This window comes from Zonotrichia albicollis, chromosome 19, assembly GCF_047830755.1.
Source record: "Zonotrichia albicollis isolate bZonAlb1 chromosome 19, bZonAlb1.hap1, whole genome shotgun sequence".
NCBI lineage: Eukaryota > Metazoa > Chordata > Aves > Passeriformes > Passerellidae > Zonotrichia > Zonotrichia albicollis.
Genome location: NC_133837.1, coordinates 12,278,546 through 12,300,996, shown reverse-complemented (window position 1 = coordinate 12,300,996; position 22,451 = coordinate 12,278,546). Strand labels below are relative to the sequence as shown.

The following is a 22,451-nucleotide window of genomic DNA, read 5'->3' as shown; positions in this document are numbered from 1 at the left end:
TAAATAAAGGACTGGTTACAGTTTCAGACCATAATTTAACAGGCACGGTCACCTTCCAAATAATGCTCCCAAACTAATGCAACGCTTCTGAAAGGACTTCAAAACAACAAAACCCAAGGAATAAAACGGTGATTAAAAGCTGCTCTTCTCCCCAAATAAATAATTTAAAGGATGTGTGAGGGCTCCTGGCTGGGTTTGGCAGCCTGGGGTGGGCAGGGGGCGCCCGGAGGGGTCGGGCTCAGCCCCAGCCCAGTGATTGATTATCAGGGGCTGCTTTAAGGCTTCCAGCAGCACTTTGGGGCTGCTCCGTGGATTTTCTTTCAACATTTTTTTTTCCTCTTTTTGTTTTTTCTTTTAAGGCTCAAGGTTATTAAAAAATAAAGTGAAGTTTCTCCTCCTGGCTGGTTTTGCTACGAGTTAGAAAAATAAAGCCTCTCCCATGCTGGTGCCTGCCCCAGTGCTGGGTTCCCAGGGCAGAGCACACGCTGGTTTAGTTTCATTTTTAGAGCAAAAAAAAGACACTTTTCTATACAAAAATACCTCTGCAAGAAAACCTAGGGCTGCTCCACTAAGTGTCATTTTTTTTTTTTTTAAGCTGTTGGAAAAATAAGAGCATTTAAAAAAAAAATCTCTAAAAAATAGGTATAAATCCCCTCACAATTGGTAACGAATCATACACAGTACATACTAAAAATATTTAAAATAGAGAATATTCCTCACAGAGGACTCTGAGTTCTCTCTTTTACCCCCCCTTTTTTTTTAATTTTTATTTTTTTATCTCGCTTTTAATTACTGCTAAAAAAAAAAAAAATCATTACAAAAGTCCAGAGAAGGAGCCAGCTGGGCGTGTTGGGCGGAAATCTCCTCTCCATGCTGGGAGAAGCAGAGTTCGAGTCCAGTCCTTGGCAAGTCTGTCCCAAATTTTGGGGGCTTGGGAGCGGGTCCTGGAGGATGCTGTAGTGCACAAGGCTCAAGGCTTCCATGCGAGCGTCTTTTCAATCACCTCTTTGATCTCACGCGCTCTGAGGCAACTCCTTGCCGCTTTCGCTCATTTCTGATGAATTTTTTTTTTTTTTTTTAATTTTTTAATTAATTTTTGCCTTTTTTTTTGGCGCCTTCTCCGCCGGCTTAGGGCCGGGTGAGCTGCGTGTAGACGGGCTGCTCCCAGTGCTGCGGGCTGTGCGTCTGCGGGATGGAGGGCACGCCGGCGCTGTCGGCGATGGGGGTGTACATGGGGCGCTGCGTGGGGCTCATGTAGCTGAAGGTGGAGTAAATCCCCGCTCCCTGCCCGGCGTGGCTGTAGTAGGAGCCCGAGGAGGAGCCCTGGTGCTCGCCGTACTCGTACTGCGCGCGGCTGATGCTGGGGTAGGACGAGCTGTAGTGCTGCAGGTTGAAGGAGCTGTAGCTCAGCTGTTGCTGCTGCTGCTGCTGTTGCGGGGAGTGCTGCTGCTGCTCGCTGTAGTGGCTGGGGCTCAGCTGCTCTGTCTTGATGTGGGTCCTTTGCTGCTGCTGTTGTTGCTGTTGCTGCTGTTGGGGGCCCTGCTCGGCGCTCAGCGCCGGGATCTGCGCCGCCGCTTGAGGCTGCTGCTGCTGCTGCTGCTTGGACATCCAGACCCCCGCGGCAGCGCTGATGCCGTAGGTGCCCGTGTAGGTGACCTGGCCGGGGTGCCCGTTGGGGGGCAGGTACTGGTCGAACTCGTTGACGTCGAAGGTCTCGATGTTGGAGATGACGTCGCTGCTGAGCTCGCCGATGTCCACGTCGCGGAAGTCGATGTGCGGCGGCTGCCGGCCGCCCTCGCCCAGCGCGCGGCCCTCGCGCTTCAGGTCCTGCTTGCCCGGCTGCGCGTCCGTCTTGGGGGTGGTGGGGGGCGTGGGGGGCCCCTGCGACTGCCCTGGGGGAGGAAGGAAAGGAAAGGAAAGGGGTGAGGGTGGCACGGGGGTGGTGGCACCGTGAGTGGTGACAGACCGCGTGTCTGCTGTGAGGATCGGGATGAGGAACATGGAGCCCAGCCCCATGGCAGCAGCCCTCAGACACAATATGGTTTTCTAGGTTTTAATAAGCACGGGTTTGTGTTTCTCACAGGCAAACAAGGGGAAATGGCTGCAGAGGGGTGACAATTTGTGTGCCCAGGCTTTGGGCATGGTTCATGGGCAGTTCTCCCTGCTCTCACTCCATTCCTGGCTCTTTCCTTCCCCTCTCCTCACCCAAACCCAACTTCAGCCCTGTCTGGGGCAGCTGTGCCGTGTCGTCCACAGTCATTCCTGGATCTTTCCTGGATTTTTCCCTCCCCTCACCTAACCTCAACTTCAGCCCAGTCTGGGCAGCTGTGCCGTGCCCCTCGCAGGTATTCCTGGATCTTTCCTTCCCTTCCCCTCACCCAATCCCAATTTCAGCCCTGTCTGGGCAGCCGTGCTGTGCCCCCCACAGTCATTCCTGGATCTTCCCTTCCCTTCCCCTCACCCAACCCCAATTTCAGCCCAGTCTGGGCAGCTGTGCCGTGCCCCCCACAGTCATTCCTGGATCTTTCCTTCCCCTCTCCTCACCCAACCCCAATTTCAGCCCTATCTGGGGCAGCCGTGCCATGTCCTCCGCAGGCTTTCCGGAATCTTTCCTTCCTCTCCCCTCACCCAACCCCAACCTCAGCCCCCCCCAGGCTCCCTGGGCACCTACCCGAGTGCTCCCCAGGCGAGTGCACCTCGCTGATGCTGGACGAGGACTGGGGCGAGTCTGCCTGCAGCGCCTTGAAGATGGCGTTGGGGGAGATGTGGGTCTGCTCCGCGCCCTCCTCCTGCTCCGCCTGCCCGTTCTTCACCGACTTCCTCCGCCGGGGCTGGTACTTGTAGTCGGGGTGGTCCTTCTTGTGCTGCACCCGCAGCCGCTCGGCCTCCTCCACGAACGGGCGCTTCTCGCTCTCGTTCAGCAGCCTGGGGGGACACGGGGGGCGCGGGGTCACTCGTGGTGGCCGAGCAGTGACACCGGTACCGATCCCTCCCTCGGATCCCCCAAAGAGCGATGCAAAGCCCCCCACAACCCGAACCCCCTGTCCGGGACACTCGCTGCTTGTCACCCCCTTGTCTCCTGCATTCTCCGGTTGTCACCCCCTTGTCCCCGGGGCTCTCCGGTTGTCACCCCCTTGCCCCCCACATTCCTTCGGTGCCCACACCAGAGCTGCAGGAGGGTCCAGCCCTCTCTCCCTCCCCACCCTATGGGCACATCCCGCTGTCCCCGGGGCGCTTTGGGGACACTCCCGCCTGCCAGGGCCAGCTCTGCTGTCCCGTGTCACCGCCGCGGGGTCCCCCCCTCCCCGAGGACGCGGTGGCCCAGGTGACTCACTCGCCGCGTGTTTTCCTCCCCTCCCCGCCTTATTCTGGCACTCGGAGGCCACCCGGCCCTGCGCCACCCACCCTCCCTCCCTCTCTCCCTCCCCGCATCGCCCCGCGCTCCCTCCGGCCCGAGCTGATGCAATAATCCCCAAAATCCCAAATCCATCATTTCCTCCGCACCCGCGGCGCAAACAAACCACGGCCGGCGGGCTCCGCACGGTCCCCCCAGCTCCAGGCACAAAAACCACTTCCAACACCACAAAGAGATCAACTTTCCCTACTTTCCCTGCTTTTCCCCTCCTATTCTGCCTTCTCCTCCACCTAACAACTTCTGCGCTCCGCACGAGCTTCCCGGCGCCTTTCCAGCTCCGCATCCCCCGCTCCCCACGGGCATCCCCGGCCCCGCGCTCACCTCCAGAGCTTGCCCAGGGTCTTGCTGAGCTCGGCGTTGTGCAGATGCGGGTATTGATCCGCCAGCTTCCTGCGGGCCGCCTGCGCCCACACCATGAAGGCGTTCATGGGTCTCTTGACGTGCGGTTTGTTCTTGCTCGAGCCGTTCACCCGCACCGGCATCGGCACCAGGGTCCAGTCGTAGCCCTTGAGCACCTGGCTCACCGCCTCCCGGATGCACACCGGGAACTTGTCCTCGTCGTTCTCCTTCTTCAGGTCCGGGTCGCCCTTGGGGAAGGTGTTCTCTTGGGGTCTGGTGTTCTCCGTGTCCGAGCCGGATCCAGAGGGGCAGGGGGAGCCGGCGGAGTCATCCGACATGGTGGGGCTGGGGGCGTCGGAGATACATTTGTCCTGTTCTTCTGTCATTTTCATGAAAGGGTCGAGGAGATTCATGCGAGAAAGCGGCCGAGGGGGAACAAGGGGGCGAAAAAAAAATTGATGATAAAAAAAAAAAAATTAAAAAGTTAAGCGCTAAGGGGCAGGGATGGGTTAAAAAAAGTAAAAACTCGGAGAAACAAAGTCTCCACCGGCTGCGGAGAGGAGGCTCGCAAAAAAACTTTTTATTACTTCTAATCGGCGCAAAAACGCTAAAAAAAAAAAATTACAAAAAGCAAGAAAACCAAAAAAACTCCGAAACGAGGAAAGGGAAAGAAAAAAACTTTTTCGAGGCCGGGAGGAGGCTCAGGACGAGGACAAGGAGCGGAGCGAGGGCGAGCCCCGGGCAGTGTCGGGCGCGGCGGCCCCGCCGGTCTCCAGCGCGGCTCTGCGGCCGCTGCGCGCCGCGCGCACAAATACCCGCGCGCCCGCCCCGGCCCGGCCAATCACAGCGCGGCCCGCGGGGGCCGCTCCGCCCCTATTGGCTGAGCCGCGCCGAGGGGGCGGGGCCGCGCAGCGCCGCGCAGCGCGGGGGGCACGGCCCGGCTGGGGCGGCGACAGCGGGGACGGAGCGGGGACAGAGCGGGGACAGCGGGGACAGAGCGGGGACAGAGCGGGGACAGTGGGGACAGCGGGGACAGAGACAGCGCCCGGCCGTGCCCCGCGCTCCCCGCGGGTGGCTGCTGGATGGAGGCGCCGCCGCCGCTGGGGCCGCTGCAGCCGCGCCGGCGGGAGGCGGGCGGGACGCGCGGAGCGGAGCGCAGAGCGCCGGGGGCCGCGGGCGCTGCGCGGCTCCGTCCCGAGGGGGCGCCAGAGGCTCAGGAACGGCGCGCGGGGGGCAGCGGGGCCGGGCCGGGCCGGGCGCGCCCCCCGAACCCCCCCCGGTACCGCGGGAGGGAGCGGGGGCGGCCCCGGGGACTGCGGGTGCCCGGCCCCAGAGACCCCGGATCGCTGCTGCGCTTTGGCTTTTTCTCCTTTTTTAACTTTTTTTTTTTCTTTCTTTATCTTTATTATTATTATTTTTTCTTTTTGGAGGGGTTGCCCGGCGCGTCCCTCCGCCCACCCCGCGCTGCGACATCCGCACGTTCCCCGGTTATTCCTCTGTCTATCGTTATTCCCCATCCCGGTGGCCCCGGTGCGGCTTTCCCTGCACGGCCGGACCGGGCTGCGGGACCCTCGTCCCGATTCCCCATCCCGGTTCCGCATCTCGGTTCCCCATCCCGGTTTCCATTTCCGGATCCTAATCCCGGTTCTCCATCCCAGTTTCCAATTCCGCTTCCTAATCCCGGTTCTTCATCCCGGTTCTCCATCCCAGTTCCCTATCCCAGTTCCTGATCGTGGTCCCGCATCCCTGTTCCTCATTCCCGTTTCCCATCCCAATCCCGGATCGCGGTTCCTTCTCCCTGTTCCCCATCCCAATCCCGCAACCCGGTTCCTTATCCCAGTCCCGAATCCCGGTTCCCCATCCCGATCCTGTATCCAGGTTCCCCATCCCAATCCCGGATCGCGGCTCCTTCTCCCGGCTCCCCATCCCAATCCCGCATCCTGGTCCCGGATCTCGATTCCCCATCCCAGTTCCCCATCCCAATCCCTGTTCCCGGTTCCCCATCCCGGATCCCGGTTCCCAATCCCAGATCCGGGTCCCGCATCCCTGGAGCGGTGCCCGGGGAAGGAGCAGCCTCTTCCCTCCCCCTCTGCCCAGAAATTAAACTTTTGCCGAGTTGTCCAGGTCTGGAAGGCCGGGCCGGGGTTATCAGAGGGACCTGCGGGTGTTTCCCGGTACGGGAACGTTCCGGGGCTGCAGGAACCGCCCGCCTGGAGCTCCCGTGCGGCTCCGGGTGAATTTGGGGCTCTCCCTGCGCCCCCGTCCAGGTGGGCACAAAACACACCCCGGCTTTTCAGCTTCCAGCAGAAGGAGCTGCCCAAAAAATCTGCGCCCTTCCCACCTCCCTCCTTCTCCTCGGCGCCTTTTTGGGGCAGAAATCGCCGAGTTCTGCTCCTTTCCCAAAGCTCGAGCCAGAATTTCTCATCGCAACTCGAGCGTTCGAGTCGGGGCTTTCTGGCGGCCGCTTTCCCTGCGCTGCTTTCCTTTGTGCGGCCGGACAAGGCTCGGGACAGCCCTGTCGCGATTGGCGCCGTTATCCTGACCAGGGGGGTTCAAGGTATTGGAAAAAAAATAACAAAATTAAAGAAAGAAATAAAATATAAAATTAAAAACATAAGGATAAGGCAGCGGGGAAGGAGCTGGGAATAAACGCACTCCAAAGCCTCTCCTTGGTTGTTTTTGTTTTTTTCTGAAGTTCTGGTGATGATTTTGGGTTGGTTTTTAAATTTTTAAAAATTTTTTTCTGCTTGTAAACTTTTTTTGTGAAGTAGTTTTGCTTTGTGGGTGAGTTGCAGGTAAGTGGCTGTGCTCTGTCCCAGAGCTTTGTCTGCAGGAGCAGAGCGGGGCTTTTCTGCTTTTCTCCAGGGGAATTTGGGGTTTTTTATTCCTAAAACACCAAGAAAGCTTTTCCCAGAGTTGTATTTCTTCCCTTTGCTAAATATCAATTTCTTTCCTTTGCTAAATATCCAATTTTCCAGGAGAGGGCTGCTGGATCTTGCATTGTTATTTGCGGTGATAAAGGTAAAATCTCAGCAAATATTCCAGGTGATAATTTGGATTATTTTCCCTGGGTAAGCCCAGCTCTGGGGTGGTGCATGCTGGAGTTTAGCTCCCCAAATCTCACTTAATAAATATATTTATTGCAGAACACGAAAGCAAACGCAGGCAGGAGATTGTTGTGATCTCAGCTGGGGCCAAAATCTGAATAAAATTTACCTGGAGAGGAGCAAAACTTGGTGACAACAGATTGTCCCCTGTCCCTGCTGCTGCTGATTGGCAGAACCAGCACGGGGACAATTCGGGAGGGTCGGGATTGAATGGGAAGGGTCAGAATTGAATGAAAAGGGTCAGGATTGGGACATTTTTCATCCTTCATCTGTGGAAGGGGCTCTGCCTTCCCTGCGAGCTGCTGGGAGCCCGGCGAGGGCCTTGACAAGTTTGAACAATAAACAAAAGCGAAAGGGGAAGGAGCTCTGCACTTATTGTGTGTGATTTGATAATTTCTGGCTTATTATTTTTAATTATTGCTCGATGGGCTATTTGGACAAGGTGGACAAGCTGATTAATCACAGCCGGGTGGGAGCTGCTGCTGCTGCTGCTGCTTTGATGGAAGTTTTCCTTCCCTTTTTTTCTGGAATTAACGTTGTTTTATCCAAAGTGGGCAGCTCAGGGACCAAGGCAGGGTTTTTAGTGAGGATTAAACCTTAAAGTTTGATGGGTTTTTCCTGCTCCTTGTGCTCAATCAAATCCCTGTTTTTTAGGGAATAACTTTTCCAAGAGTTACTGTGGGAGCCGGGAATTTTGGGATTGAGGTGTGGATTTGGGGAGGTTTTTCTGTCCAAATTTAATATATGGTTGTGCTTCAGGTGAGTTGTGCTTCAGAAGCTGTTGCATGGATTTTTGGGGGACCCCTTTGATGCTGGGGAGGTTCAGGCTCTGCTCTGGCCTTTGGGATTTGGGATTGGGGTTGGGAATGTTTGAGCTTTGCTCAGGATTTGGGATTGGTGTTGGGAAGGTTCAGGCTCTGCTCCAACCTCTGGAATTTGGGATTGGTGTTGGGGGGATTTGGACTCTGCTCCAACTCCTGGGATTTGGGATTGGGTTTGGGAAGGTTTGAGTTCTGCTCAGGATTTGGGATTGGGGTTGGGATGGTTCAGGCTCTGCTCTGAACCCTGGATTTGGGATTGATGTTGGGAAGATTTGGACTGTACTCCAATTCCTGGGATTTGGGATTCGGTGTTGGGAAGGTTCTGCTCTGCTCCAACATCCAGGATTTGGGATTGGGGTTGGGAAGGTTCAGGTTCTGCTCTCTGGGATTTGGGATTGGTTTTGGGCAAATTCTGACTCTGCTTCAACCCTCAGGATTTGGGATTGGGGTTGGGAATGTTTGAGCTCTGCTCTGATCCCCGGAATTTGGGATTCATATTGGGAATGTTTGAGTTCTGCTCTGACTCCCAAGGATTTGGGATTGGTGTTGGGAAGTTCAGACCCTGCTCAGGATTTGGGATTGGGGTTGGGAATGTTTGAGTTCTATTCCAAGCTCCAGGATTTGGGATTTGTGTTGGGAATGTTTGAGCTCTGCTCTGATCCCTGGGATTTGGGATTGGTGTTAGGAAGGTTCAGGCTCTTCTCTGATCCCCTGGGATTTGGGGTTGGTGTTGGGAATGTTTGAACTCTGCTCCAGCCCCTGGGATTTGGGATTGGTGTTGGGAAGTCCAGACCCTGCTCAGGATTTGGGATTGGGGTTGGGAAAGTCTGAGCTCTGTTCCAGTCTCTGGGATTTGGGGTTGGGAATGTTTGAGTTCTGTTCCAAGCTCCAGGATTTGAGATTGGGGTTGGGAAAGTCTGAGCTCTGTTCCAGTCTCTGGGATTTGGGATTGGGGTTGGGAATGTTTGAGCTCTGCTCTGACCCCTGGGATTTGGGATTGGTGTTAGGAAGGTTCAGGTTCTTCTCTGATCCCCGGGATTTGGGGTTGGGGTTGGGAATGTTTGAGCTCTGCTCCAGCCCCTGGGATTTGGGATTGGGGTTGGGAATGTTTGAGTTCTGTTCCAAGCTCCAGGATTTGGGGTTGGGAATGTTCCCCAGGGACACTGGGATGTCCCCATGTCCCCTCTGCCACCCCCTCAGTGGGGCAGAAATCCAAGGAGAAGCTGCAGATCCCAGAAAACATTCCCTGCTCCTGGTGCACCCCATCAACTTCAGGGTGTGCAGGAATTCCCTAAAACCAGAGGTGTTCCTGCAGCAGAACCTGAATTTTGATATCAAAAATGGATCAATTATTGATCCATGGCCCAAAACGTGAATTCCAGGCGTGATTGTGGATTTATCCAGGAATGTTTGCCTCAGAGGAAGGTTTTGGCAAGGCTGGTTAATTAATTAATCACAGCTTAATTAATGTAAAAATTAAACCCCCCTCCTCATCAGTGACACTTTATTAAATCCAAGAGTGGGGTTGCATCCCACAGAAATATTCCCACATTTTGGCTTTTCCCTCTCCACTGGGAGCAGGGAAGGCTCAGCCTGTCCTTGGTTTTCCCAGGAATTTCAGTTTTTCCCTGATTTTCTCTGATTTTCCCTGATTTTCCCCTTTCCCCACACATTTTGCCACTCCAGGTGTAAAATGCCACAGATTTCCATCCCAAATATCCCAAACATTCCTGGTGCAGGGATGGAATTTTGGGTTTTGGGGGGAGATTTTGTAAATTCAGCTGAGAATTCCTTGAGATTTTATTCACTTTGTGAATTCAGCTGAAAATTCCTTGGGATTGGATTAATTTTGTAAACTCACTTGAGAATTCCTTTGGATTGGATTCATTTTGTAAATTCATCTGATAATTCCTTTGAACTGGATTAATTTTTAAAATTAAGCTGAGAATTCCTTGTGATTGGATCCATTTTGTAAATTCAGCTCAGAATTCATTGGGACTGGAATAATTTTTAAAATTCAGCTCAGAATTCACTGAGATTTTATTCATTTTGTAAATTCAGCTGAAAATTCCTTTGGACTGGATTAATTTTGACAATTAATCTCAGAATTCCTTGGGATTTTATTCACTTTGTAAATTCAGCCCAGAATTCACTGAGATTTTATTCACTTTGTAAATTCAGCAGAGAATTCCTTGTGATTTTATGAATTTTCAAAGTTCTGTTCCTCTCACCCCCCAGGACAACAATCACCTTGAGCTGGAATCAGCAGGGTGTGATTGAAACTTAGCAAATCCTGGAAATGCCTGAAAAAACCAGCAGAGAACAGGAATTTCCCCTTCTTTTTGAATATATAAAATAACAGCAGCCTGAAGACTCCAAAATTCATTTTTAATTTATGCCTAAAAACACCATCGAGAGCCATGAAATCTCTCAGCGAGGTTCGAGAGAACTTAAATTTCTTGACAAGCTGCAAAACCTGCTTAAAAATTAAAAAGAAATCCCACACCAAATGTTAAGTCCTGTTTGATTCAAATTTTTGATCTGTTTCATTTTTAATCCCTCTATTTTTTCCCCTCTATTTTCCCTCCTCTATTTTATCCCTCTATTTTTTATCCTTCTTTTTTTTTACCCCTCTATTTTACCCCAGCTATTTTATCCATCTGTTTTTATCTCTCTATTTTTTATCCCTCTATTTTCCCCCTCTGTTTTTCCCCCCTCTATTTTCTCCCTCTATTTTATCCTTCTATTTTTTACCCCTCTATTTTCCTCCTCTATTTTTTATCCTTCTATTTTAGTCCTTTTTTTCCCCTTCTATTTTATCGCTCTATTTTTATCCCTCCATTTGTTACCGCTCTATTTTTCATCCCTTTATTTTTTCACTCAGTTTTTTACCCCTCTATTTTCCCCCTCCATTTTTCTCCCTCTATTTTCCCTCTCTATTTTACCCCTCTATTTTTTCCCTTCTAGTTTACCCCTCTGTTTTTTTACCTTCATTTTTTACCTTTCTATATTTCGTCCCTCAATTTTTTCCCCTCTATTTTATTCCTCCATTTTCCCCCTCTATTTTTATCCCTCTCTTTTACCCTCCATTTCTTATCCCTCCATCTTTTAGCCCTCTATTTTAGCACTCTATTTTATCCCTCTGTTTTTTCCTTCTATTTTACCCCTTCTATTTTTCCCCCTCTATTTTCCCCCTCTATTTTTCACCCCTCCATTTTTACCCCTCTATTTTTCATCCCTTTATTTTCACTCCTCCATTTCCCCCTCTATTTTTTCCCCTCCATTTTACCCCTCTATTTTATCTCTCTATTTTTATCCCTTTATTTTTCCTCCTCTATTTTCTCTCTCCATTTTCCTCCCTCTATTCTTTACCCCTCTATTTTTCATCCCTTTATTTTTACTCCTCCATTTCCTCCTCTATTTTCTCTCTCCATTTTCCTCCCTCTATTCTTTATCCCTCTATTTTTCATCCCTTTATTTTTACTCCTCCATTTCCCCCTTTATTTTTTCCCCTCCATTTTCCCCCTCTATTTTCCCCCTCTATTTTATCTCTCTGTTTTTATCCCTCTATTTTTCCTCCTCTATTTTCCCTCTCCATTTTCCTCCCTCTATTCTTTATCCCTCTATTTTTCATCCCTTTATTTTCACTCCTCCATTTCCCCCTTTATTTTTTCCCCTCCATTTTCCCCCTCTATTTTCCCCCTCTATTTTATCTCTCTGTTTTTATCCCTCTATTTTTCCTCCTCTATTTTCCCTCTCCATTTTCCTCCCTCTATTCTTTATCCTTCTATTTTTTTTCTATTTTATCCCTCTATTTTTCCCCTCTATTTTTCCCCTCTATTATTTTTACTCCTCCATTTCCCCCTTTATTTTTTCCCCTCCATTTCCCCCCTCTATTTTACTCCTCTATTTTATCTCTCTGTTTTTATCCCTCTATTTTTCCTCCTCTATTTTCCCTCTCCATTTTCCCCCCTCTATTCTTTATCCCTCTAATTTTTTCCTATTTTATCCCTCTATTTTTCCCCTCTATTTTTCCCCTCTATTATTTTTACTCCTCCATTTTTAACCCCTCCATTCCCCCCTCTTTTCCCCAAATTCCCCCTCCAATTCCCTCTCCCATCCCCACAATTTCCAGCCAGCCCCGCTCTGTTTTCCCAGCAATAGTTCAAATTACCGAGCCCAGCAGCAGCTTTACAAGAAAATCCCCCAGAATTGGGCAAAGGGAATAAAACTGCCATTCTCTCTACCTGTTTGTGCAGCTCCTGCCCAACGCAGGCAGAGCCTGCCTGTTTATTTGGAGAAGGAAAGTTGTGGAAATCTCCTTGGAGGGTGTAATGTGGCCAGCACGTGTTGCTGGGAGCTACCTGAAGTCTGCACCCTAATGGCTTGCAGATGTCCCTGGGTCACCCATTTCCTCTCAAATTCGAGCGAGAAATTCGAATAAATTAAAAAAAAAATTAAATCAAACTAAAAAAAAAAAAAAAAAAAAAAAAAGGGGGTGTTCAGGCAGGGAAAGGAGGGGATTTGGACTTCTGGAACTTGTAAAATTGTTTGTTTGGGTTGTTTCCAGCGGTGGGTTGGAAATTGGAGCTGCCAGCTCCAGGGAGGGGTAGGGGGGAGATGATTTATTTGAAAAATAGAGAAATCTGCGCCGGGATCCCTGGCAGTTTGCTCAGGGTGGGGAGTTTATTTACACGGGGATTATTGATGTAAAAAACGCCGCAGTTTGCTGGGCCCAGCAATAAACAGGGATTTGTTGGAGGTGGATACGCACGGATTTAAACCAGGCCCACGCAGGCCGGCCTAGAGCTGGGCCTGGAAAGTGCAGCACACAGTGCCCAGGCTGTCTGGAAATCCTTTATTTCACAAAAATATCAATTTTAAACCAAAACCAGGGCAATAAACAGGGATTTGTTGGAGGTGGATACGCACGGATTTAAACCAGGCCCACTCAGGCCGGCCTAGAGCTGGGCCTGGAAAGTGCAGCACACAGTGCCCAGGCTGTCTGGAAATCCTTAATTTCACAAAAATATCAATTTTAAACCAAAACCAGGGCAATAAACAGGGATTTGTTGGACGTGGATACGCACGGATTTAAACCAGGCCCACGCAGGCCGGCCTAGAGCTAGGCCTGGCTGCCCCGGGCCCAGGCGCTCTGTAAATCCTTTATTTCACAAAAAATATCAATTTTAAACAAAAAACCATCAGAGTTTTGCTCATTTTTGGGGTTTTTGTTTGATTTTTTCCTCAGGGTTGTGGCAGTGGGAAGGGGCTGAGTCTCCTCCTGTCCCCGATGCCATCCTGGGGTGCTGAACCTGCCACGCTCTGGGATGCTCTGCTCCAGTTTGGGGATTTTTGGGATGATTTTTGGGATGATTTTTGGGGATTTTTTGTAGGGATTTATTTTTATTATTTGGGATTATTTCAGAGATTTTTTTGGGGGGATTTTTCAGGGTTTTTTTTGATTTTTGGGGATTATTTTTTGGGATTTTTTGGGGAAACTAAAATTTTTTTTTAATATTTCAGAGATTTTGGGGGGATTGTTTTGATTTTTGGGAGTTTTTTAAATTTTGGGATTATTTTGGAGATTTTTTTGGGGTGATTTTTTTGGGAGTTTTTGGGGATTTTTGGGAGGTTTTCTGGGATTTTTCAGATTCTTTCAGAGATTATTTTGGGGAGGATTTTTGGGAGTTTTGGGAGTTTTTCTGGGGATTTTTGAGAGGTCTTTTTGGGATTATTTCAGAGATTTTTTGGGGGGGGATTTTTGGGAGGGATTTTTATTGATTTTTGGGGATTATTGTGGGGGATTTTTTGGGATTATTTTGGAGACTTTTGGGGGGGATTTTTTGGGAGGTTTTTTTTTGGTTTTTGGTAGTTTTTTGGGGGATTTTTGAGAGGTTTTTTTGGGATTATTTCAGAGATTTTTGGGGGGGATTTTTGGGAGGGATTTTTATTGATTTTTTGGGGATTATTTTGGGGGATTTTTTGGGATTATTTTGGAGACTTTTGGGAGGATTTTTTGGTAGTTTTTTGGGGGATTTTTGAGAGGTTTTTTTGGGATTATTTCAGAGATTTTTGGGGGGGATTTTTGGGAGGGATTTTTATTGATTTTTGGGGATTATTTTGGGGGATTTTTTGGGATTATTTTGGAGACTTTTGGGAGGATATTTTGGGATTTTGGGGAGGTTTTTTTTTGTTTTTTGGGGGATTTTTGGGAGTTTTTTGGGATTTTTTGCCTCTGCCATGTCCCTCCATGGCTCAGGATGCGATGTGACCCTGGCAGTGGTGCTGAGCCTTTCCCAGCTGTGCCAGCTGTGGGATTTCATTCCCCTGCTCCCCACGGAAGCTGAGGGAGCTCTGTCCCAGCCCCACCAGGCTCCCAAACCCCTTTCCCATGGGAAAAACCTTCCCAGGGCATTTTGGGGTTCCCATTCTGCTGCTGGCACTGAGGGTCGGGGCTGCATCCCTGAGATCCTCGTGGAATTTCCCATTTTCTGCCCTGTCCTGATAATCCAAGGAGTTCCCAAAGGGCTGAGCAGCCTGGATCTCCTTCAGGAGGGACTGAAATGAAATTTTAGCTGATTTTGGAGCCTCCAACGGGCAGGAAAAGCCCTGGAGCCACCGAGAGGTGCTGCTTTAATTCCTCTCTAAATTAAAATTCATCAACAGAACGGCTCTTGAATTAATTTATTTATTTGCTTTCAATTTTACGATGAGGCCTCCAAGAGGAGCATCATTTATTCCATTTTCCTTTGCTGAAGTGGCAAAAAAGCAGGGACAGCTTATGGTGAGAAGAAAAACACTCATTAAAAATTGAAATGAAGGGAGGGGAAGATAAAAATCCAGAAATGAGGAGGGCAGGGAGTGCTGGATTTTCTGTGCCTGTGACAGATTAGAAATATGCTCTGGCCATTTAGCTTGGCAAAAATCAGATTTTTTTTCTGTTTTTTTGGTGAAAAAAACTTCATCCTGCTGCTAAGTGGGAAAAGTTTATTCTGAGCATAACACCCTCCAGCTCTCAGGGTTTTTTATTTTTTATTTTTTTTTTTTTACCAAGAAATGTTTGCTAGGTCTTAATAATAACACAGAAAGTCTCTGCCTGCCTGACAGAATATATCACTGATTTTATTTTGCAGGGAAAATCTGATTTTAAACAGGGCTCTGAATGGTTTATATGGATTTTGGTGTGGGGTTTAATGTGCTTTCAGGCTCAAAATTCTTTTTATCATAATTCTGAGCTCCTACACAATATCCAAACCCATTTTGGACAGGGAAAAACAGGAGGAAAACAGCAAAAAAATTCCTGAAATTGGGGAGGACAATCTGATTTTAAACAGGGCTTTGAATGGTTTATATGGATTTTGGCATGGAGTTTAATCCACTGTTAGGTTTCAAATTCTCTTTATCAAAATCCTGATTTCCTACACACCATCCAAACCCATTTTGGATTGGGAAGAAGAGGAGGAAAACAGCAAAAAAATTCCCGAAATCGGGGAGGACAAAGCTCAAACCCAGGTTTAATTTTTAACACCAAATTCCTAAAGCTGCGCTGGAGAAATTCAGGTTATGAGCTCAGTAGGCTGAAACAGAGCCGGGTTCAAGGGGATGTTTAAGAAGGAAAGAAGAGTTGGGAGAACGTACCTGGGTGCTGGAGGTTTAGTCCCGGCTCTAAACTCGTTTTTTGCAGCTCTGGAGAGAGGTTTAGCAGGAATTGAGGGTTTAAGGGCAGGAGATGGGTTGGGAAGAGGAGCTTTGAACCAGGTGCTCGCTGATCCCCCCAAGGCTGCGCTCAGGGAGTTAAAATTCACCCAAATATCGATGGCAGCTCCCTGCTCTGCCAGCTCTTATCTGAGCCCGGCTTTGGCAGGGCCTGAAAGGAGCCATTGTTACCTGACAGGGAGAAAAGAGCAGAAAAAGGGGGAGAAAAACCGGCGGGAGCTGAGGAACAAAGGAGGATTTGGGGATCTGGCAGCCCTGGGATGGCGCTGGCACAGGGGAATGTTTGCTCTGCACTGAGCGCTTTGGGACGGGTTTGGAAATCTCTGAGGATTCTGAGATCAGAATTTTCGATCTGTTTCAATCTGTTTTTTTCTTAAAAATCAGGGATACGGAGAAAAGGGAAAATGTCCTGCAGGGAATGCTGGAGACAGAGGCTCACCAGCAAAATTTATCCATTTTTATCCGTTTTCTTTCTAGGGAGAAAAGGAAAAATATCCTGGTGGGAATTTTTTCCTTAGAAATGACTGATTTTGTCCCCAGGGCCTGGCACAGGGGAATATTTGCTCTTCACTGAACACCTTGGGCCGGGTTTGAAAATCTCTGAGGTTTCTGAGATCACCAAGATTTTCTACTTATTTCAGTCCATTTTTTCTTAAAAATCCAGAATACAGAGAAAAAGGAAAATGCTGTGCAGGGAATGCTGGAGATGAAGGATCACCATTAAAATTTACCAATTTTTTTCCATTTTATTTCTTATAAATGAGTGATAGGGAGAAAAGGATAAAAATCCTGGTGAGAATTTTTTCCCTTTTTCCTGCATTTTTTTCCTTTTTTCCTGAGTGATGTGGAGTTCTGTGTGCCTGAGCTCCATCCAGACAGAGTTTGGGGATGGTTTTGGGTTTTTGATCTATGTCCTCCTGCTCCAATTCCAGCCAAATCCCACACACAGGGGATGTTGAAGGGATCCATTTTTCTGCTAATTCGTGGAGATTTGGTAAAACCCTGAGAAACGGAACAGCCACGAGCATTCCCCTGTCCCAGAGCCCAGAGAATCCCTGAGGATTATCCAGGGAAAAGCAGGATCCCCTTTCCTCCTGCACATGCAGCTCCTCGTGGGCTTTTATTTCATTATTCCCTTATCTGCCACCTTATCATTTGTCCTCAATTGGCTCCAGGGCTGAACAGAATCAGATATTTTATCCTTTGGCATCAAATCCTCTGGGTTTGGTGTCCCAGAGGACACAAACCCCACAGAGGTGACAAATCTGAGCTCTCCCCAGTGACCCGAAACTGCTCAGCAACACCCACATTTTTTCTCTATGACCAGGGATATATTTGGGGACAGGGAAAAAAAAAATAAAAATTAAAAATAGAAATCCCCCAGAGAGAAGCCAATCCAGTCCTACTGGTCTGGCAGCTTTGGGGAGAGGAGAAACCAGGGGGACAACGGGGTGACCATGGAGTGTCCTTGTGTGGGAAGGGACCTCTCTGCCTGGGAGGGCTCTGCTGGCGAATTTTGGCAGTTTTGGGGCTGTTTTAGGGGGATTTGGGGGTTGGCTCTGTCCCACAGCTCCTGCCCCATGGGTCAGGGCTCTCTGTGGGAATTGTGGCAATGCTGGGGATGAACCTTGGCCTGTGACCCTGGGGGATGCTGAGTGGCGCCTTCAGCTGCCCTGGGGTGGGGCTGGCACTGCTGGGTGTCCCCAGGAGCCTCCCTGGCATCAGGGAGAGCCTGGGAAGGGCATTGAGGGGTCCTCACTCAGCTGAGACTGCGAGGCTCCAGTTCCCCAATCCAGCAGCTTCTTCCTCCCACCCAGCAGCAACTTTTCAATCCAGCAGCTCCTTTACCCCAACAGCTCCTTTGTGATCCAGCACCCAGCAGCTCCTTTCTCCTATCCAGCAATTCCTTTCTCATCCAGCAGCTCCTTTCCCTGATCCACCAGCTCCTTTTTCCCACCCTGCAGCTCCTCTCTGATCCAGCAGCTCCTTTCTAAAATCCAGCAGCCCCTTTACCCCAGCAGTTCCTTTCTGATCCTGCAGCTCCTTTTCAATCCAGGAACTCATTTCTAAAATCCAGCAGCTCCTTTTCAATCCAGCAGCTCCTTTCTGATCCTGCAGCTCCTTTCTCCCACCCAGCAGCTCCTTTCTGACCCAGCAGCTCCTTTCCCTGATCCAGCATCTCCTTTCTGATCCAGCATCTCCTTTCTAAAATACAGCAGCTCCTTTACCCCATCAGCTTCTTCCCCCCAAGCCAGCAGCTCCTTTCCCTAATCCAGCAGCTTTCCCCCATCCAGCAGCTCTTTTCTAAAATCCAGCAGCTCCTTTTCAAGGCAGCAGCTCCTTTTCCCACCCAGCAGCTCCTTTCCCCCCACAGCAGCTCCCCGTCAGCCCCTGGAGGGGATTAATTGATTAATTCCCAACATCTTGTGCCTGATCCGAGGCCTTGACTGGGAAAACAGGAAAGGTCACTTTGAGTCACCCCTGGCGGTGGCATCCAAAGCAAACAGAGCCTGTGGCATGCAGGGGGGGCTGGGGACATTCCCACGGGAGCAGAGGCAGCTCCGGGTCCCTCCCCACCCTGGAAGCCCTGGAAAAAAACCTGGAAAAAACCCTGGCAAAAACCCTGGAGAACCTGCTGGGTGTCAAACCAGGAGCGTTTCTGTGAGGGTTTGAGTGAGGAAGAGGAGGGAGAGCGCTGAGGGTGGGGAGGAGCAGAAGTGTCCTTGTTTGTCCTGCAGGATCCTGGTGTTTAATCCCTTTGGCACAAGGAGGGACAGCCCCAGCTGAGGGCTCAGGGTGGGTGTTTGCTGTCCCGTGGCTCTGCAGGACACAGGGGAAAGCTCAGCCCAGAATTCCTGGGGGGTTTTGGGGTGTGCAAACAGAGCTTGGCCGAGGGACCGTGCCCTTGCTGTGCCTTGCTCCTGTTTTGAGTGGGAAAATGGGAAAAGGAATGAGGGATAGGGGAGGGCTGGGGAGGGATGGGATGAGGGATAAGGAAAGGTTGATGGAGGGATAAGGAATGGCTGTAGAGGGATAAGGAAGGATTGATGGAGGGATGAGGAATGTCTGGTGAAGGGATGGGATGAGGGATAAAGAATGCTGATGGAGGGATGGGATGAAGGGATAAGGAATGGTGGATGGACAAGGAAAGGTTGATGGAGAGATGGAATGAGGGCTAAGGAAGGGTTGATGGAGGGATAAGGAATGGCTGAATGGTGGACGGATAAAGAACGGTGGATGGATAAGGAATTATGTATGGGTAAGGAATGGTTGATGAGTAAGGAATGGTGGATGGATAGGGAATTGTAGATGGATAAGGAATTGTGGATGGGCAAGGTCATTTTCACAGAAAAGAGAGTGGCTGGATCTACAGATTTCAGATTGGGCATCCAGCACAAATCTTGACCCACCTTGGTTTTTTTGGGGTCCTCAACAGAAAGCAAAACTGTCCTGTGGGGAATGAGTTTGTACGGAAGGGTTGTGTCACTCAAACTCAATTTTTTTAAAAAAAATGTTGAAATATTCATCCAAATAATTTTGGAAGCTCCCACAACAGCAGATCCAGGAGAACATGGCACAGCTTTAAGAAAAGAAGAAAAAATACAACTGAAACTGCAATTTTTTTTGTGTGTGTGTGGCACCTTTCAGATCGGGCACCCAGCACAATTCTTGGTTTCTTTTTGGGGTCCTCAACAGAAAGCAAAATTGTCCCGTGGGGAATGAGTTTGTACAGAAGGGTTTGTGTCACTCAAACTCAATTTTTTTTTAAAAAAACCCAGAAGCTCTGACCAAGCCATTGGCATTTTCTGCCTGGGTTTCCAGCAGCACAGCCTCTCCCTTGTTCCCCAGACGTGGGTGGGAGCAGCTGGAGGTGGGCGAGCGCTCGCTGGTGCCTCTGGCCAAGCCTTGGCTGCGGCCCAGCTCAGCTCCCGGGGCTCAGGAGAAGCCAAACCAGCGGGAAAACTTCTCCAGCATCATCTCCTGCCATCCACAGCCCTTCCCATGGCTGTGTTTGCTCCTTCCCGTGCAGATGGGCACCGGCAGTGGCTCCGAGCTGTGGTTTGCAGCCAGAGCCAAGCCAGGCCCAGCCCTGGCCCAGCCTCTGAGGAGCTCCAGGCCCTGGTGTCCACCTGGGCGGCTTCTCCCTCTCTAAGCTCCCACAAGCTCCCAGCAGGAGCTTTCAGCCTGTTTGCATCATAAAATCCTGTTTAAAGTGTGGTTATGGGCAGCACAGGGCCGGAGAGCAGCTGGAAAATCGACAACTCTGGGGTTTTTTTTTAGGATTTTTTTAGTATTTCTCCCTTGTTAACGGGAGTCTGCTCCCTTTAGGAGGTTCCTCCTTCCCCAAATGCAGGGTGGCACTGAGAGCTGATCCACTGAGCCCAAGGAGGGTTTTGGGGAGCCAAGGGACGGGGAGACAACGTGGCTTTGTGTTGGAGCTGTTGCTGCATTCAGAGGCCTGTGGGCCAGAGTAAAGCTCTGGATCCAAACCCTCCATCAGAACCAACTCCTTTCCTTCACCATTGCCTTAAAGCAAGAGGGAAACCTGAGGAGCAGCCCCTGTTATGGGGGGAAGCTCCATCCCAGCACCACCAGAGCTCCTGCAGGCCTGGCCTTGTCCCCACGGGCCCAGTGCAGCACCCAGGCAGCCCAAAGTGTCTGTGGGGTGAAACACCACACATCCCACAGCCAAAAGTGTCTGTGGGGTGAAACACCACACACCCACAGCCAAAGGTGTCTGTGGGGTGAAACACCACACACCCACCAGCCAAAAGTGTCTCTGGGTTAGGGTTATTCCTCAATGGCAGAACAAGGAAAAGGCTTGGACAGGGAATTCTGAATATTCCTCAGTGGCAGAATGAGGGAAAGGGCAGGAAAAGGAGCATCCCAATCCCAGCTGCTCCCAGAGCAGGATTCCAGCCGGATTCCTCTCATTCCTCACAGGGACTTTCACCCCCCAAACCAAACAGGGGGGTCAGGGGCTGTTCCCACACTCCCCAGGGTCCCTTTGTGTTGGTTTGGTGGCAGGGGATGTCAAGGACTCCCCAGCAGTGCCAAAGGTGGCCCTCTGGCCTCATGAGGTGGCACTGGGGACACTCTGCCAGTCCCTAAAGGGTCAGGAAATAAGGGTGAGGCACCAGCTTGGACAGCAAACTGAAAACAAGCAGTTGGGATGGCCCTCACATCCCAATTCCAGCACAACAATAAATTCCACTTTGGCTCACACACAAAGTTTCCCCAGATTTGGGGTCTCCAGCACTGGCTTCGCTCTGATTATCCCCCAAAATCCAAATTATTTCCCATCTGGGTTTGGAGCTCCTGTTCCCAAGCAGATCCCAAATTCCCTCACCAAACCCCCATGTTCATCAAGGGATGAGAGAAAACACAAATTTACAGGGGAAGGATCTCAGGGAGTGGTTTAGGGCTTTTCCCAGCTCCCAGCCCTGGAGATGTCCCCCTGGGGAGGGCACCCATCCCTGTGCCCCCAGGGATCAGCCCCATTTGGGGCAGTTTTTGTGTTCCAGGAGCTCTGGGATCACCAGGGAGAAGCTGGGAAGGCCAAAGCTGAGGGTGATTTCAGCTTTTCACATCCCCCCTGCAGCTGGGAGGGAGCTGAGCCCTGATTTCTCAGTTTACCTCCAAAGTTTGCTCTCGGATTTTCACAGAGCTGGGCTGAGGAGTTCCTCAGGGCCCCCTCCAGCCCTGTCCCTGTGCCACCCCACAGATTCTAGGAACTGCACCCTGCCAGGCAGGGCTGGCTGTGCCTCCCCCCCACCCTGTGCTCTTTGGGCCCTGGCCAGCCCTCAGCCTGGCCCAGCAGATGAATTCCAGGGAATATTTGCGTGTCCTGACCCAAATGAATGGAGCTGCTGAGCTCCCAGCTGGAGCAAAACCCCGCAGGACAATCCCCCCCATTGATGGGGCTGCTGGGGAGGCTCCCACAGCAGAGCCCTCCTGTCCCTCCCGTGGGATGGGCACTGCCCTGCTGGGATCTTCTTGGGGAAAAGCTGCTGTGCCCTGGAAAACCATGGGCAGGGAGGGCTGGAGCCTCCTTTGGGGCAGCTTTGGGAGAAGGTTGTGGTGTGATCTCATGGTGTTCCTTTGGGAAAAGGTTGTGGTGTGATCTCAGGGTTTACCCCAGAACCCCTCCAGGGTCCCTCCCCTGAAGATTCCCTCCCAGGTGTGTAAAACATCCCTCCTTTTCCCCTCCCTGACCCCTGCCCAGCACTGTCTGTCCATCCTCCCTCCCAGGTGTGTTATTTTTTGGGCATTCCTGCAGACATCTGGGGACAGCTGAGCTCCCCCATCTCTGCCCTTTTCCTCATTCTTCCACTGAGGAATATTCAGAATTCTCTGTCCAAGCCTTTTCCTTGTTCTCCCATTGAAGAATACTCAGAATTCCCTGTCCAAGCCTTTTCCTTGTTCTCCCACTGAGGAATATTCAGAATTCCCTGCCCAAGCCTGAGGAATATTCAGAATTCCCTGTCCAAGCATTTTCCTCATTTTTCCATTGAGAAATATTCAGAATTCCCTGTCCAAGCCTTTTCCCCCTCCTCCTGTAGCTCTGCTCCCCAGGAACTCTCCAAAGGCTCCCTCCTATCAATTTTCCCCACCATATGTTCTCATTAAAACATTTATTGTGCTCTTTATCTGTGGATTATTTGCCATCAATTAATAAAACGTGGGGGGAGCTTCAAATGAACATTCTCCCCCTCCCCACTTCCCCTTAACGAGGGAAAGGACAGAGAAACAGGGGAGAAAAAAAAAATAATTACCATGACAGATGGTGTTTTTTAACCTTTCTTTTGCTCAATCTGGGAAAAAAAGGCATTTTTCTCAGAAAATTGGCCTGGGTTTTTCCTGATGAGTTACAGCACTTGGAGGGCTAATCCTGGGCTTAGCTGAGCTCAGCCTGAGATGTGTTGGGGTGTTAAGGGGGGGTGATGGCAATGCTGGAGCTGGGATGAGCAGGGAAAGCTGCAAAATCCAGTCCTGGAAGGAAAATGTGCTGTGGCTCATGGGGTTGGCAGCCAAAAGGCCCCACCATCC

General features: G+C 50.3%; 1 protein-coding gene across 1 annotated transcript; it reads right to left on the bottom strand.

Moving 5' to 3' along the window:
- Positions 1–274: 274 nt before the first annotated feature.
- On the bottom strand, positions 275–4,308 carry SOX9 (SRY-box transcription factor 9). Its single transcript, XM_074554926.1, has 3 exons — positions 3,737–4,308; positions 2,672–2,925; positions 275–1,892 (listed from the first exon to the last, which is right to left on the bottom strand). The coding sequence occupies exons 1-3, from the start codon at positions 4,165–4,167 to the stop codon at positions 1,129–1,131; spliced, it is 1,449 nt and encodes a 482-aa protein (XP_074411027.1). The 5' UTR covers positions 4,168–4,308; the 3' UTR covers positions 275–1,128.
- Between the last annotated feature and the right edge of the window lie 18,143 nt (positions 4,309–22,451).